At 35.0% G+C, this 16,645-nt stretch overlaps 3 protein-coding genes across 3 annotated transcripts; 2 read left to right on the forward strand and 1 right to left on the reverse strand.

The window, feature by feature from the left end:
* The first annotated feature begins 735 nt into the window (after nt 1-735).
* LOC125870883 (lectin-domain containing receptor kinase VI.3-like) lies at nt 736-3,107 on the forward strand. Its single transcript, XM_049551432.1, is given in 2 exon segments — nt 736-1,667; nt 1,670-3,107. Coding segments are annotated over 2 exon segments (2,016 nt in total). The 5' UTR covers nt 736-856; the 3' UTR covers nt 2,875-3,107.
* A 3,933-nt stretch (nt 3,108-7,040) lies between these two features.
* On the forward strand, nt 7,041-9,390 carry LOC125870882 (lectin-domain containing receptor kinase VI.3-like). The gene has a single exon (XM_049551431.1). The coding sequence runs from the start codon at nt 7,194-7,196 to the stop codon at nt 9,213-9,215; it is 2,022 nt and encodes a 673-aa protein (XP_049407388.1). The 5' UTR covers nt 7,041-7,193; the 3' UTR covers nt 9,216-9,390.
* A 1,481-nt stretch (nt 9,391-10,871) lies between these two features.
* Nucleotides 10,872-14,794, reverse strand: LOC125870486 (importin subunit beta-1). The gene is made up of 3 exons (XM_049550924.1): nt 14,598-14,794; nt 11,435-13,856; nt 10,872-11,343 (listed from the first exon to the last, which is right to left on the reverse strand). The coding sequence occupies exons 2-3, from the start codon at nt 13,849-13,851 to the stop codon at nt 11,139-11,141; spliced, it is 2,622 nt and encodes an 873-aa protein (XP_049406881.1). The 5' UTR covers nt 13,852-13,856; nt 14,598-14,794; the 3' UTR covers nt 10,872-11,138.
* Between the last annotated feature and the right edge of the window lie 1,851 nt (nt 14,795-16,645).

Here is a 16,645-nt window from a genome sequence, read left to right on the forward strand (position 1 = left end):
CTATCTACCAAGAAAGATAATATTATGATTAGGTGGAATGATTAAGTATCACTAAACAATCATATAATTAAGTTTAGTACTATCATAGTATCATTAGGCAACTGTGTAGTTTGTTTGCCTTTTCATGAATAGTTTATTACGTTATTTATTATTATATTATATATACATGGAAAGCTTTTTATCCTCATTAGTCAGTTGATGAGTGGAGTGTACACAGGATAAAAATAATTAAACATGGGTTTGACATTTAATAACACATGTTTTGTCTATACTAAAACTAAATTGAACTCCTAAGAACAATTCTTAGCCTAGTTAAACTACAAATTTTTAAGTACAAAAAATATACGCATTTAATGGTCTAATGTATGAACCATTCATATTCAGATCTTCATTAAGTGCAAACAAAGAAGGTTTTAGACTACCAATTCAAACACTCCCAAAATACAAAATCAACTTAATAGAACCACTTAAGTCTTTGTGTGGATCTTCTTTCTTGTTTGTTATTCTAGAAAAGTTGAATAGTTCAAAAATCAAAGTCCAAATCATCCTTTTAAGTTATGGTGTATATAGCAACCCTTTTACCCCCCCCCCCCCTCTCATGTGCTACTTCAAGGTCAACTTATAACGACTTAACTTTGATATGATATTTTCTCTTTTAAATAAAGGTTTTCTTTGGATACTCAAACTTCCAATTCCCATTTTTTTTGCTTGTTTCAAAGTCTCTCCATGAATTAATGAGGAAGCATTAACTTTGAAAATACAACCTCATTTCCATATAAAGTATGTTATAATTGTCTCTTTAAATTGAATATAAATATTGCACAAAAACTTAACAATTTGTACTTCCAACGACTCAATGGACAATTCCTATAGCCTAGTTATTCTTGCATTGATCTTTTTCCCTATTCTTGTGAGAGCTCAATCTTTTGATTTTGCTTACAATGAATTCAATAATTTAAATATCATTAGAGATGGAGTTGCAAGTATCAATCCAAGTGGTGCACTTAAGCTCACTAATAGATCAAATAATGTTATAGGTCATGCTTTCCACCCCAATCCTGTACCAATTTTCAACTCCAGTACTAAAAATGTTACTTCATTTAGTACATACTTCGTCTTCGCCATTGTCTCTCTTGAGAAAACCTCTGGTGGCTTTGGATTTGCTTTCACGTTATCTCCATCCCCGGGTTTTCCGGGTGCTCAGGGAGCTCATTTACTTGGAGTCGTCAACGGGATGAACGATGGCAAGGATACTAACCACATCTTTATGGTTGAATTCGACACTGTGAATGGTCACGATGAAGGTGTGGACACAGATGGAAATCAAATTGGGATTAACAAAAATGGCATGATCAGTCCTATCGCGTCAGAATCAGCTGATTACTATATTAATGATTCTCCTGTAGCAGAGCCAGTAGATCTACAAAGAGGAGAATCAATTCAGGCTTGGATCGATTATGATGGAATGACCACAGAGGTAAATGTAACTATATCTCCCATAGCAGTTCCAAAGCCAATTAGACCTCTGATCAGTGAGAAATTAGATTTATCTCCTGTGTTGAAGGAGACTACGTATGCTGGTTTCTCAGCAGCCACGGGAGGAAATAAAGCGAGCTCTCATTACATCTTGGGTTGGAGTTTTCGGTTGAATGGAGCTGCTGATCCTTTAACCTACCTGTTGCCCCACCTGAAGTGGAAAGACCCTCCGAGAATTCCCATCTCAAAAGGGCCTTGATAGGAACATTCTGCTCCATCGTTATCCTGCTCCTTGGGGCATTTTATATCTATAGAAGGATGAGGCAGCATGAAGTTCTAGAGGACTGGGAGCTGGATTGTCCTCACAGGTTCCGATTAAGAGATCTTTATAAGGCAACTAAGGGATTCAAGGAGAGTGAACTAATTGGAGTTGGAGGATTTGGTGCTGTTTACAAGGGTGTTTTGCCTACTAATGGAGCCGAGGTTGCAGTGAAGAAGATATCAAGCAATTCTCTCCAAGGAATGAGAGAATTTGCAGCGGAGATCGAAAGCTTAGGCAGGTTAAGGCACAAACACTTGATCAACCTACAAGGCTGGTGCAAGAACAAGAATGATCTTCTCCTAGTGTATGACTTTGTCCCAAATGGAAGTCTTGATTCATTACTTTACAGACAGAAAAGGGACATTGTTCTAACATGGGAACAGAGATTTAACATCATCAAAGGGATTGCTGCAGGGCTTCTTTACTTGCATGAAGAATGGGAACAAGTGGTAATACATCGCGATGTGAAGAGCAGTAACGTCCTAATTGATGGGGAAATGAATGGTCGGTTAGGGGATTTTGGGCTAGCAAGATTATACGACCATGGCAAGAATTCACACACAACAAATGTTGTTGGCACAATAGGGTACATTGCACCAGAATTAACACGGACAGGGAAGGCCTCAACGAGCACAGATGTGTATGCATATGGCGTACTACTTCTTGAAGTAGCTAGTGGAAGACCTCCTATTATCTTTGAACCAGGGAAAGGAGCTTTAGTACTAGCTGATTGGGTGATAGAATGTTTACAACTAGGTAATATTCTTGATGCAGTTGATCAAAGGTTGAATTCAGTCTATGTAGATAAAGAGGTTCAAATGATTTTGAGACTTGGGCTTGTTTGTTCACACCCAAGACCAGAAGCTAGGCCAACAATGAGACAAATAATGAAGTATCTCAATGGAGATGAATCACTTCCAGTTTTTGAGCAGCAGTTGAGCTGTATTGGGTCTGATAGGGTTGATGAAATCACAGCCAAGTTCTTGGAAGTGTTTTCTACTGATACAATCAATATATCACGTCGTTCGCTATCCGTCGGACAGACATCATCTAGCTCACTCCATTCTGGTAGATGAATCTGTATAAAAGGACATACACTCTTCTTTTGTTTTGTTTAACCACTTTGTTGGGATTAATTAAGTAGCATAGAATAATATATAACTAGGAAAAAGGTAAGTCTCAAGTCAACATTTTCACTTAGCTGGAGTGCAAAAACCATGTAATTTTGAGAAAGAAAAGTTATAAAATTAGTCTAGAAAGTAAATTTGTAATTATAAAAAAAAAAAAAAAAAAAAATCTATGTAGAATATTCGCTATAAAATCTATTTGTAATAAAAATGGTGACATGATACAGACGGTTTAAGAGCAAATATTCGTTGTAACAAATCATTTATTTAACTTTGTAACAGACCTCATTTGATTGGCTATTATCTTCATATCATATGTTAATCTCTATCAATTCGTTGCCTATAAATACTTTCATTGACTTTACTCTAAATAAGATTTTTTTTTTAAATAAAAGGGTGATAAATCCTTCAGCCATTGTCATATCATCCATGGACATATTTTTAAGTCCTTTCATTTGGTAGAGACAACAACATCAAGATAAATTATTCCTCATATATTCTATTGTGATGAATTTTTTTTATTATTAAATTTCATTGTCTCTTCTCCTAGTTTATGTTTGAACAGTTTGTTGAATTCTAGTTAACACACCTTACTGATAAAATATCATTTTAAGAATAATAATATCTTTGACACCTCTGACGTTTCAAGTTACGAAAATTTTTAAGTATTTTTCACAAAAATTTTCAACATTTCAACATCTATTATTAATCACTTAAATTCTTAATAATAGATTTTACTAGATGGAGAAACACGTTTAAAGAAACACATTTCTGAATTAAGAATCGTCACTTAGAATTAGTTAAGTTAGGTGAATGGGAGACTTCATATTCATAAACAAAAATATTAGTCATACAAACATGGACCACTCCTTTCTCCATCACTTGCAAAAATACACAGTAACCCTTAGCCATACGGCACTGATATTTTCCATGTAATTACTTCCCTGTCAACGTTTGAATTATTAAAATTCATCAATTAAATAACACACGGTTTCAACAAGAGCCGTAGATCTTTTTTTAATGTTTTGGTATAATCATCTCATCATATCCAATTTGGTTCAACTAATTTATATTGCATTGTGTAGCGTTTTCTACTAGGAGATTTTCCATTCTCAGAATTCGAATTTGAGATCTGAATAAAGATACTTGATCTATCATAACTCATGTCAAAATATTACAAGTACCGCCTTATCCTGAGCCATTCAGAGGTGTATCCAGTATTTCGGTAAGATGGGTGTACGATTACGAATAAAATGCATCTTAAATATAAATTTGATCAATTTGACTTTTAAGTTCTTAATATGAACCATTAAATTTTAAAAATTATAGATGCAAAATATATAATACTACTAGTTTTAAATTTTAATGCACACATTTGATTTAGTTATATAAAAAATTTACAGTGCTAAATTTTTTAGGAATTTTCAATGTAACACACTTTAATTTTTTGAAAAATTTAAGGAAAAAAACAAAAGAAAAATTAGTTGAAACGCCAAAAGCCAAAGGGTGTCCAATTGGGTAACTGACAACCACTTGGAGAGGTGCTACTCAAAAAGACAAGATAGATATAAGATTTTAATTTCTATCCTCACTTAGAGAGGTGCACCCAATCATCATTGTATTATTATATGATACTTTAAACATGGGTTTACACATCTATATTTAAATATTTTTCTTAAAATATAACACTACTATATATGATCTAGAGAGGGGAGCATGGGTTCACGTGAACCCATGGCACCCCCTCTAGATACGCCCCTGGAGCCATTGCACGGAAATTTATAATCGAAATCATTTTATTTGGTAGTAACTTTGGAAGCAGATCCATCTAAAGTTCATTCAATTAAAGATCAATTTAGTTGTAGGTAAACCAAATGCAATAACATGAAGAACCAAAAAAAAAAACATCTAGGACCTATTATTAAGAATTAACCGTTTGGGCATCGACCTAGAAAGAATCAATACTTTAGATTTATTGGTATTCTAGTATTAATTTCCTTTTAGTAGTACCCTACCCTTAGGGGAATTTGAATCACCAAAGAGAGATGTCCTAAATTACTAGATGATGGTCCACTTAACAAATGGTCATCATATGATCATATCATAATTATTCTATTCAAGTCATATGACGTATCACTTAATTTGATTCTGTCTACCAAGAAAGATAATATTATGATTAGGTGAAATGATTAAGTATCACTAAACAATCATATAATTAAGTTTAGTATCATTAGTCAACTGTGTAGTTTGTTTGCCTTTTCATGAATAGTTTATTACATTATTTACTTTATATAAACATGGACAGCTTTTTATCCTAATTAGTCAGTTGATGAGTGGAGGGTGCACAGGATAAAAATAATTAAACATGGTTTGACATTTAATAACACATGTTTTGTGTATACTAAAACTAAATTGAACTCCTAAGAACAATTCTTAGCCTCATTTGTTTTCATTAAAATTAAGACATCTGAATCTAAATGTACATATGAATGATATATATATATATATATATATATATAAGACAAAATAAAGGCATCATCATATATGATAAGACATATTTATGAAGTTGTTTTGCACTTTAATTAAATAAAATCTTTATAATAATTTTTATCAATTCTTGATAAACAAGTCACAAGAACAAAAATTAAAAGTTTAAGGGAAATAATTTGGATAACTAACAAAATTGGAGAAGGAGAGAGGCTTGAATTTATTTTGAAGAAAAAAATATAGAGCACAATTTTTTCCGGAAATTAAAGTGTCTTTAAAAGAGTCTGAATGAGAATAAGACTCTGTCATAGATCTGATTCATTCAGACCTTTTCAGACTTATTAAGAGATTTTTAAGTAGAAAAATAAATGCACTTAATGGTCTAATATCTGAACCATTATGACCTCTATTAAGTCCAAATTAAGGGTATACAAAACCGAATTGAAAACCGAACCAAACCGCAAATCTAGTCAAACCGAAAAAAAAACCCGACTAGTGATTTGGTTTGACTTGGTTTGGTATTGGGAAAAAAAACCCGACTATATTTGGGTTGGTCTGGTTTCAACTAAAAAAAATCAACCCGGGACCAAACCAATCCGACATTATATATATAATTCTAAAATTTTATTTTATACATAAAAATATATACTTTGATATATTTTTTAAATATTTCTTATACTTTTTCATAGTTTTTATCTTTTAATATATTATTTCATGATTGAAAGTTAGAATTCATAATGACCCAATAAAGATTATAGTCCATAAATATTGGTAATTATAATAAAGCTTAAATCAAAATCAAATTAATACTAACGCAAAAAGAAAATCAATTCAACACTACGAATGACAATAATATTGAATATTTGTTTTTTAGTTTTACATAGGTTAAGACAATTAAAATACATAATCTAATTTTAATTTTCTTTAATATTTAGTCATGTAACTAATACTTATTAAACTTATTTTAGCGTGATTTAGTACTTTTAAATTATGATCATTTTCATTATGACTTGTTAATTTGCAATATTTGTTTTACACGATTTCATTATTTATTATTTTTTTGGATATTTTAGTGTCATTAATCATATCATATTGTGTGTTATTTTCTTAAGAAGCACTTAGATAGTTGTATTTTGATAGGACTAGATAAATATTTGAAGTATAAGTAAATTATACATTTGTATGAATACTTTACTGGAAAAACCCGAAAATTTAAAAAACCCGAAAAAAAATGAAAAAAACCCGAAGTTGAAAAACCTGAGTTTTATTGGTTTGGTTTGGTTTACAAATTCAAAAATCCGACACAAATGGTTTGGTTTGATATTTGAAAAACCCGAACCAACCCGACCATGTACATCCCTAGTCCAAACAAATAAGGTCTTAAACTACCAATTCAAACATTCCCAAGTCTTTGTGGATCTTTTTGCTTGTTTGTTATTTTAGAAAAGTTGAATAGTTCAAAAATCAAAGTCCAAATCATCCTTTTAAGTTATGGTGTATATAGCAACCCTTTTACCCCCTCTCATGTGCTACTTCAAGGTCAACTTATAACGACTTAACTTTAATATGATTATTTCTCTTTTAATTGAAGGTTTTCTTTGGACACTCAAACTTCCAATTCCCATTTTTTGTGCTTGTTTCAAAGTCTCTCCATGAATTAATGAGGAAGCATTGACTTTGAAAATACAACCTCATTTCCATATAAAGTATGTTCTAATGTCTCTTTGAATTGAATATAAATATTGCACAAATACTTAACAATTTGTACTTCCAACAACTCCATGGACAATCCCTATAGCCTAGTTATTCTTGCATTGATCTTTTTCCCTATTCTTGTGAGAGCTCAATCTTTTGATTTTGCTTACAATGGATTCAATAACTCAAATATCATTAGAGATGGAGTTGCAATAATCAATCCAAGTGGTGCACTTAAGCTCACTAATAGATCACAAAATGTTATAGGTCATGCTTTCCACCCCAATCCTGTACCAATTTTCAACTCCAGTACTAAAAATGTTACTTCATTTAGTACATACTTCGTCTTCGCCATTGTCCCTCTTGAGAAAACCTCTGGTGGCTTTGGCTTTGCTTTCACCTTATCACCATCCCCGGGTTTTCCAGGTGCTCAGGGTGATCACTTTCTTGGAGTCCTCAACAACACGAACAATAGAAAGGATACTAACCACATCTTTATGGTTGAATTTGACACTGTGGATGGTCATGATGAAGGTGTGGATACAGATGGAAATCACATTGGGATTAACATCAATAGCATGATGTCTATCGCGTCACAACCAGCCAATTACTATGTTAATGGTACTTCTAGAACAGAGGAGGTACATCTACAAAACGGAGAATCAATTCAGGCTTGGATCGATTATGATGGAATGAGCAAAGTGGTAAATGTAACTATATCTCCCATAACAGTTCCAAAGCCAATTCGACCTCTGATCAGTGAGGTCGTAGATTTATCTCCTGTGTTGAACCAAACTGTGTATGCTGGCTTCTCAGCAGCCACGGGAGATAAAGCAAGCTCTCATTACATCTTGGGTTGGAGTTTTCGGTTGAATGGAGCTGCTGATCCTTTAGATCTTGATAACCTACCTGTTGCCCCACCTGAAGTGGTAAGACCCTCCAAGAATTCCCATCTCAAAAAGGCCTTGATAGGAACATTCTGCTCCGTCGTTATCCTGCTCCTTGGGGCATTTTATATCTATAGAAGGATGAGGCTGCATGAAGTTCTAGAGGACTGGGAGCTGGATTGTCCTCACAGGTTCCGATATAGAGATCTTTACAAGGCAACTAAGGGATTCAAGGAGAGTGAACTAATTGGAGTTGGGGGATTTGGCGCTGTTTACAAGGGTGTTTTGCCTACTAATGGAGCCGAGGTTGCAGTGAAGAAGATATCGAGCAATTCTCTCCAAGGAATGAGAGAATTTGCAGCGGAGATCGAAAGCTTAGGCAGGTTAAGGCACAAACACTTGATCACCCTACAAGGCTGGTGCAAGAACAAGAATGATCTTCTCCTAGTGTATGACTTTGTCCCAAATGGAAGTCTTGATTCATTACTTTACAGACAGAAAAGGGACATTGTTCTAACATGGGAACAGAGATTTAACATCATCAAAGGGATTGCTGCAGGGCTTCTTTACTTGCATGAAGAATGGGAGCAAGTGGTAATACATCGCGATGTGAAGAGCAGTAACGTCCTAATTGATGGGGAAATGAATGGCCGATTAGGGGATTTTGGGCTAGCAAGATTATACGACCATGGTAAGAATTCACACACGACAAATGTCGTTGGCACAATAGGGTACATTGCACCGGAATTAACACGGACAGGGAAGGCCTCAGCGAGCACGGATGTGTATGCATATGGTGTACTACTTCTTGAAGTAGCTAGTGGAAGACCTCCTATTGTCTATGAACCAGGGAAAGGAGCTTTAGTACTAGCTGATTGGGTGATAGAATGTTTACAACTAGGTAATATTCTTGATGCAGTTGATCAAAGGTTGAATTCAGTCTATGTAGATAAAGAGGTTCAAATGATTTTGAGACTTGGGCTTGTTTGTTCACACCCAAGACCAGAAGCTAGGCCAACAATGAGACAAATAATGAAGTATCTCAATGGAGATGAATCACTTCCAGTTTTTGAGCAGCAGTTGAGCTGTATTGGGTCTGATAGGGTTGATGAAATCACAGCCAAGTTCTTGGAAGTGTTTTCTACTGATACAATCAATATATCACGTCGTTCGCTATCCGTCGGACAGATATCATCTAGTTCACTCAATTCTGGTAGATGAAAACTCTGTTTAAAGGACATACACTCTTCTTTTGTTTTGTTTAACCACTTTGTTGGGATTAATTAAGTAGCTTCTATTTACCCAAATCCTGTTTTTCTTCCTCATAATTCTGCAATTTAGATAGGTCATTTTTTTCTAGGCTCATTCAACATTCACAAGTTAACATAATCTCACTTCTATGTCTGCAATATCACATCCTATATTTTTGTTTATGTACAAACTTATCTTACAGGAATTCTTGAATGTCTTAAAGATATAGATTCTAATTTAGTTGAATATCATGTTATTTTTAAATATTATCTTGTCACTATATGCTTAATTAAGTGTGGGTGGGTGGAGGGGGCGCTTCGGATTTGATATGAAAATTTCAGTTTGTATTTTCGAATTAAAGAAACTACAATTCAAGACCAAATAATGTCAGACTGGATTGGATATTTTAAGTTTGGTTTTGAGATTTGACTTTTGATCCCTTAGTAATATAAATCAATAGTCTCAATTCACCAAATAATTTGTTGGCTAATGTATGTTGTGCTTGAAAACCTAGAATAGGTGTAATTTTTGTGTTAATGAACTTTGGTTACATAGATTGTATCATGTCTAGTTTTCTTGTATTTTTACAGCTTTTATTAGTATTCATTTGGACTTCTCTTTTTTGTTGGGGGCGTCTATGCATTAGTGATTTCTTGATTAATTAAAAATCCGTTGTGCTTGAAAATCCCAAAAAAGGTACAGTCTGTTTGAGTTCATGAAAAAATGATTGAATTTAAATGATGAGTCTCAGGTTTAACAAAGGAAATGGTAGGAGTTGTTTTGCTATTGATGGCGGTAAAAACACCTAAGGAGCATGTTTGATCAGGTTTTTGTTGTTTTTTCTAAGTGATAGTCAAGAGACCTTACACCTTTTTTCTCAAATACCTTAGTACAACAGCAAAAACTTGATCAAACAAGCACTTTAGCCTATTCTTATCGACATCAATACCATAACTATTCCCACCATTTTCTTTATGAACATGAGATTCATCATTTAAATTCGATCATGCTTCCATTAACTCAAAAAAATTGTACCTTTTCTAGGGTTATCAAACACAATCAATATTAATTAATCAAGAGATGATTAAATCCATAAACATTTCCCACCCCACCAAAAAAAAAAGAGGTCAAATGAATGCTTATAGAAGCTGTAAAAACAGGAAAAATAGAATGATACAATCTCTTATAACCAAAGTTCCATTAACACAGATTACACCTTTAAAATTTTTAGATTAGGCGGTATTTGCCTGTTCTCTTAGAAATTTAAGCATATTAGCTGAACCTTACTATTTGAATTAGTACAACTAAGAAATATAAAATTCAGAAATTATCTAAAAGAATGAGAACTCACAATGATCTTCAACAGAGACTGTAGGAATGGCAATTGGGGAAGGGCGGGCAGTTGCAGGGCAAACCCGCATAAACCCACGAAGATTTTCACCCACCCCTAATGATTTTTATTTTATAAAAAAATTATACCCACCCCACCCCACAAAGGTTGTAACCCACCCCATTGTCATCCCTAGCAGAGAGTAAGAAAGATAGTAACAGGGGAAAGGTTACCATAATAAATTTTTTGTTTAGATTTGTGAAATCACAGAAAGATGAGTTACTGGAAGCTGATCAAAAGAAAACTGCTGACTTGTAATATTATAGACTAGACAAAGTTATAACAACAGCAGGCTACCAAGACAAGGTGACCTTGACACTTGAAGCTACAAGTCTGCATACCAAAAATTTAAAAGGAAGAATTTCAACTTTCATAGCCAACACAAGAGATGCAAGCTTAGTTGATTATATAAACCCCACCTTGGTAACCTGACAACTTCAGCCTCGGCAATATGGTGGGAAAAAAACAAGATTCCTAGATAAAGAGCAACTCTAAGATACAGCTCAACCACAAACAGAGAAGGCACGCCCAATCATTCCTTGTGTCCAGGTTGCTGTTTCTTTCAGCTGTTCATCATCGGATTGAAGACACTCACCTAACAGCTGTTCGAGAAATGCAGGATCTTTGAATATGGTCTTTGCACTGGAACCAAGAGCATCAGCTAGATCTCCCAACACGGCTACTGCTGCTTTTGTTACACTCTCGTCTCTACAAAAGAACCACAATACACACGTCAGAACTCATAAGTTGCAAATATTTTAAGAGAAATGAAATGTCCATGAAATTCAGTTAACAATACCTTGGGCTGTCTTTGGCAACCAGTTCAATGAACTGCAAGAGATGAGGAGCATGGGGTAACATCAAGTTGGCCTTGGTACTCTTAAATCCTTGAAGAAGTCCAGAGTATGCTTCAAAAATACTGCGCCTGAGCTGGTTGCCATACTCTAGCATTTCATCATCACTATTGTCTAGTTGTGCACACATTTGAGCTGCACTTTGCATCATAGGTAACGCATACTGAAGGTACTTCTCAAAGTGTTCACCAATAGCAAGCGCAATATCCCCAAAGCAGGAGAATATGGGAGGTTTTACAGATCGGTTAAGTTCACTGCTAGACAAATCTTTAAGAAGAAGAGTCATGATCCCATCACAGTACGGCAAGATCTTGTCATCCAATGCACGGCAAATATCACCAACCACCCCCACTGAGATGGAACAAACCTGGTATTCTTCAAAATTCTGCAGCCCCATCTCAATATACTTGTAAAACTCTGGCATATACTTCAAAAAATCTGATCCAGTTGCATAGGCCAGAGCACCAATAGCAAGCATGGCCTCTTCGTGGACAGTTGAGCTACGACAGGCAAAAACCTTCAGGAACAATGTCATGATCTGGTCAGCAACTTGGAGTATTATAGCCTTGGTTTCATCAGCACTACTTAGCTTCTGAATAATAACCTGGAGTACACCACATAGAGAAGCCTGTAGATCTCCCTGTTTTTCTCTATCATCAGAGGATAAAATCTGAAGCTCAAAAGTTTGTGCCAACTTGTCCATGATAACAGGGCAAAGGTGATTAATAATCTGAGATGTTTCAGAAAGATTAGAGCACCTAACAACTTCATTCAAGGTTTCATATGCTGTGGTTCTGAGCTTAGAACCACTGTCAGTCCGATCAGCCGTTGCAATAAGAGAACTAATAATCTGAGTTATAAATGGAGTGAGCAGAGACGAGCTTGTCCCAGCATCCTCATATCCTTGAGAAAGAAAATAGATAGCACCACAAACTTTTTCGGCAACATGAGGAACATCTTTTATACTCTCTAACAGCACCTCCACTATTTGTTGGAGATTGGCTGGTGTGATTACTGAGAATCCAGAAGCTGGAGTGTGCAGCAACTCAAAGATGCGGCTAAGAGTCCATGCGGTGGTATCTCTAATGTGCTCATTATTATCCTTCATCGCGTCAAGCAGATGCTTTAATCCAGCATGGACCATGGGAGATAGCTTCTCGATGCTTGGACCTTCAAGTATTGAGCCAAATGCATATATGGCAGCCTCACGTGAGCGCCAATCAGGTTTCATTATGTTAGCCTCCACAAAAGGCATTACAAGGGGAACAACAGCATCTCCGACAGTTCTGGCAACAAGACCAAGACATGTTCCACCAGCCATAGCCAGATTCCAGATGTCATCATCCTGATCCTGTTCCTCATCCTGTTTCAATAAAGTTTCTAGTAGCATTGGAACTAATACTCCGAGGGCCTTCTCGATGAAACGGGAATGTTGCACACTGGAATCCCCACTGTCAGGGACCTCATAATCTTGAAGCTCTATCTCTTCATCACAGATAGAACTCCAGAATTCAATTGCTTGAAGGGCAACAGCCTCCTCATCTTCTTTTACTGCTTTAGCTGTCAACTGGAAGAGAGTCTGCATGTAAGGTTCAAGCAACTCGTAATACGTTGATGCAATAGAAACAAGACACTCAAAGGCAGCCTGCCTTAACTGTCCCTCCTTTGCTGTGGCTGCCTCACAGATGACCTTCATAATATAATTTCTCTCCATCTCATTGTCAAAGTTTGTCTGAGCAAAATCCAGAGCATTATACAAAGCTCGAGTTGCAGCGAGTCTGACTTCAACGCTTTCCTCCTCAACATTCATACCTTGCACAACAGCTGTGAGAACAGAGTTTACTTCATCTTGGACAAGATCATGGTGCGATATCTCCTCACACACATAACCAAGTGTTTCCAAGGTTGCCTGTTTCACGGATGCAGGACTTCCTTGTTGTGTCATGTTAACAAGCAATGAACCAATGAGCTCTGGCCATTGTTTCTGAGGAACTTCAATGGAAGCTATTTTAGCAATCACTTGGGAAGCGGTGTGACTTGCCTCACGTACAGATGATCCAAGACAGCTCAAAAGCAAGCTTTTAATTTGGGACTTACAAGATGAATCAATTGCTAGCCACTGTTGAACAAGCTGTTGTTTCCTGACAGTTTCTTTAGCATCCAGTGAGTTTTTAAGCACAATACCAGCTAGTCTACGAGATTCTGTAGGCTTTCCATCATTTGAGAGCTCAACAGCTAGTGAAAGAAAAAACCCCGGAAGGTTTTGCTCTCGGAACTGACTAAGATTAGATTCTGCCTCAGTCCGAATCTTGGCATCTGCTGATTGAGCAGCCAACAAAAACTGAGTAATCTCAAGAGCCATGTTCCCTACAAATTGAACAAAAGTTAGGTACTGTAGCAGTTTTTAAAAATTCACAAGATATCAAGTAATCAAGCCACACCTTTAAGAAAATTACACGACTCTCTCCTCTAGTGATAAAAGCACAGTAGGTGCAACAAGCAACACTTTAAAATACTCATTCAATTTCACATACAAGGAAACATACTATCACAAGCTCACAACAGTTAAAAGCGCTTGATAACAACAAAATAACAATTCAACAGCGTCTTATCTCTATAAGTTTTAAAATAAGAAAACATCAGTAACCTTCAAAAAAAAAAAAAAAAAACCCAAATTTTTAGGGCTTCTTCTATTTTTTTCCAATTTTTTATAAATAAAAAAAAAACAATCAATCAACTAGTAGTCAATACAAATAACAAGTTTGGGTGTCTATATCAATAAACCAAAAGTTCTCCACGAACTCAAACAAGAAATTAAAAATGCCATACGAACAGAACTCCTTGCTCAATTCATCAACAAAAAACAAATCTCATGTTCCAAGTTAACATCAATTAATATAAAATTAACTACATTTATACTATCCACAACATATAATCAACTTCAAATCCAAACAAAGCAAGTAAAAACAAAAACATCAACGCATACACAACAGTAAAAACACAAAAACCTAACCTAAAAACGTTGAAATCAAACAGATCTAACTCATAAACAAAACAAAACCCAGAAACAATTTCAAAATCAGTAAAAGTTGAAAAAAAAAACGTTACCTTTCAATTAAAAAAGAAGAAGATTAACCTAGTATTTCAACTTCTGGAGATTCTTAACACGAGCTAGGGGTTTTGCCTAGCTCCAGAGAACAAAATCTATTAAACAGTTTTGATTGAGAAAAAGCCTTACTGTTGTTTGTGAAGATGAATTTGGGGGAAATGGAGAGAGGGGGTGGGGGTATTTTCGAAAGAGTGAAGAAGCGGGATATGGAGGAGGTTTATATATTTGAAGAGTTAGAAAAAACCCTACAAATACTGAAGATAACATTAACCCTAGTGTTTTTTGAAATTCTCACACGTGCCGTACTTATGGCTCATGTTAATTAGTTGGGCTGGGTTATTGTTGAGTTGTACAACTGCTGAGTCTCATGAGTTGGGCTTCATTTCTGAGGAAAAAGAAAGTTGGGCTTTACTTTTTAGGAAGAGCAAACAACATAAATCCCACTACTTTAGATAATAATTATTTGAAATTTCGGTAGATTTCTAAATTACTTTCTATACCATTTTTTTAATTTGATACATGAATCAAAAGTGGTTAGATACGTGTATCTATCTTAAAGGGAAGAAATTCATTGTTTAATTAATTTGAATTAAATGGTAACTTAATTCCATGATTAAAAGAGTTAAAGTATGGGGATTTAACAAACAAACGGATTTGGTGGATCAATTCATATCAGTTGTTACAGGTTTTTGAAAAAAAAAATGAAATCACATAGATTAACAGATCTAATGTTGTAAACTCCGTCTTCTTCGTCGATTCATTCCTTTGAATCCTGAATCTTCAAAGTTTTTTTTTTTCAAATGGGGAATTCGTTATTTTGTTGGATACATGATGTGTATGTTTTTGTGCATTTTAGAAGAGTAATAAAGGTTTTTGTAGCATGGATATTTTATAGTGTGTATCTCAAACAAAGGAAGTGTATCTCGGATAAATAATGTATACATCATTATTAAAATAAAAAGATCTAATGTTGACGAGTAATAACAATTTATGTAGCATTAATATTTTGTTGAGCATGTATCTTAGATAATAAATTATCACAGATACATGGAAAATTTATCATAATTTTATAGTGTGTATTTTGGACAAATGAACTGTATCTCGGACAGATAATGTATACATCATTGTTAAAATAAAAAGATCTAATGTTGAAGATTAATAAAGGTTTTTGTAGCATCAATATTTTGTTGCACGTGTATCTTAGATAATAAGTTAGCAAAGATACATGAAAAAATCGTCATGATTTTATAGTGTGTATCTCGGACAAATAAAGTGTATCTCAGACAAATAATGTATAGATAATTGTTAAAGTAAATATCTAATGATGAAAGTAATGATTTGATCGTTCCTAACTTAGATCTATTCTCCGCTTGAATTTTAGAATGAATAGTCAGAACCTGCATTGCAAAATTGTTAATGAAAAGATACAAATAAAAAGTTCTTTTATCAACAATTCAATGTTAATCAACAACAAATTTAACAAGATTCATACTATTTTGTGAACTATCATCCATTAAAATAGTATGGAGAACTAACAAATTCAACCAATGAAAACCCCCTAAATTTGAACTTTGAAAATGTTGTATCTCTTAATCAGATACATGAAGATGGTGTCAAACAAAGATACATTAATCGAATAAAATACTACTTTACCTCTATATATAATGTAACACCTAGAAACTAGTAGGCTAAAGTAGAGCCTTACGTGAGAGTTCTAGAGCTTTACGTGAGGGTTAAAGTTGTAGAAATGACTTCCCGAACATAGAATGAAGGGTTTAGGGATTAAAAGTCAAGGTACCACTCCCCAAGGACCAACCAAGGGTCCTTGAGGAGGACCCTAAAACAGCCCCTAAAATCTGCCCCCAAGGCCAGACCCACGATGGGGACTCACACCCCGTGGGGGAAGGTCGTGGGTCAAGGCCTGATGTAACACCCCGTAAATTAGTAGACCATCTAGGGTTAAATTGAGGGCTAGAGTCAAGACTTGAGGACATGAACCAAGGCAAAGGGCCAAGGGCCAAGGCAAGAGCCAAGGTTGCCCATGCTA

The sequence above is a fragment of the Solanum stenotomum genome, chromosome 7, assembly GCF_019186545.1.
Source record: "Solanum stenotomum isolate F172 chromosome 7, ASM1918654v1, whole genome shotgun sequence".
Lineage (NCBI taxonomy): Eukaryota > Viridiplantae > Streptophyta > Magnoliopsida > Solanales > Solanaceae > Solanum > Solanum stenotomum.

What these genes read in the sequence shown, in the direction of transcription:
- LOC125870882 (XM_049551431.1), top strand. Translation starts at nt 7,194, where the DNA reads ATGGACAATCCCTATAGCCTAGTTATTCTTGCATTGATCTTTTTCCCT.
- LOC125870486 (XM_049550924.1), bottom strand. Translation starts at nt 13,851, where the DNA reads ATGGCTCTTGAGATTACTCAGTTTTTGTTGGCTGCTCAATCAGCAGAT. An exon ending in GTTGCCAAAGACAGCCCAAG is followed by an intron (nt 11,344 to 11,434) that starts GTATTGTTAACT and finishes GTTCTTTTGTAG; the next exon opens with AGACGAGAGTGTAACAAAAG.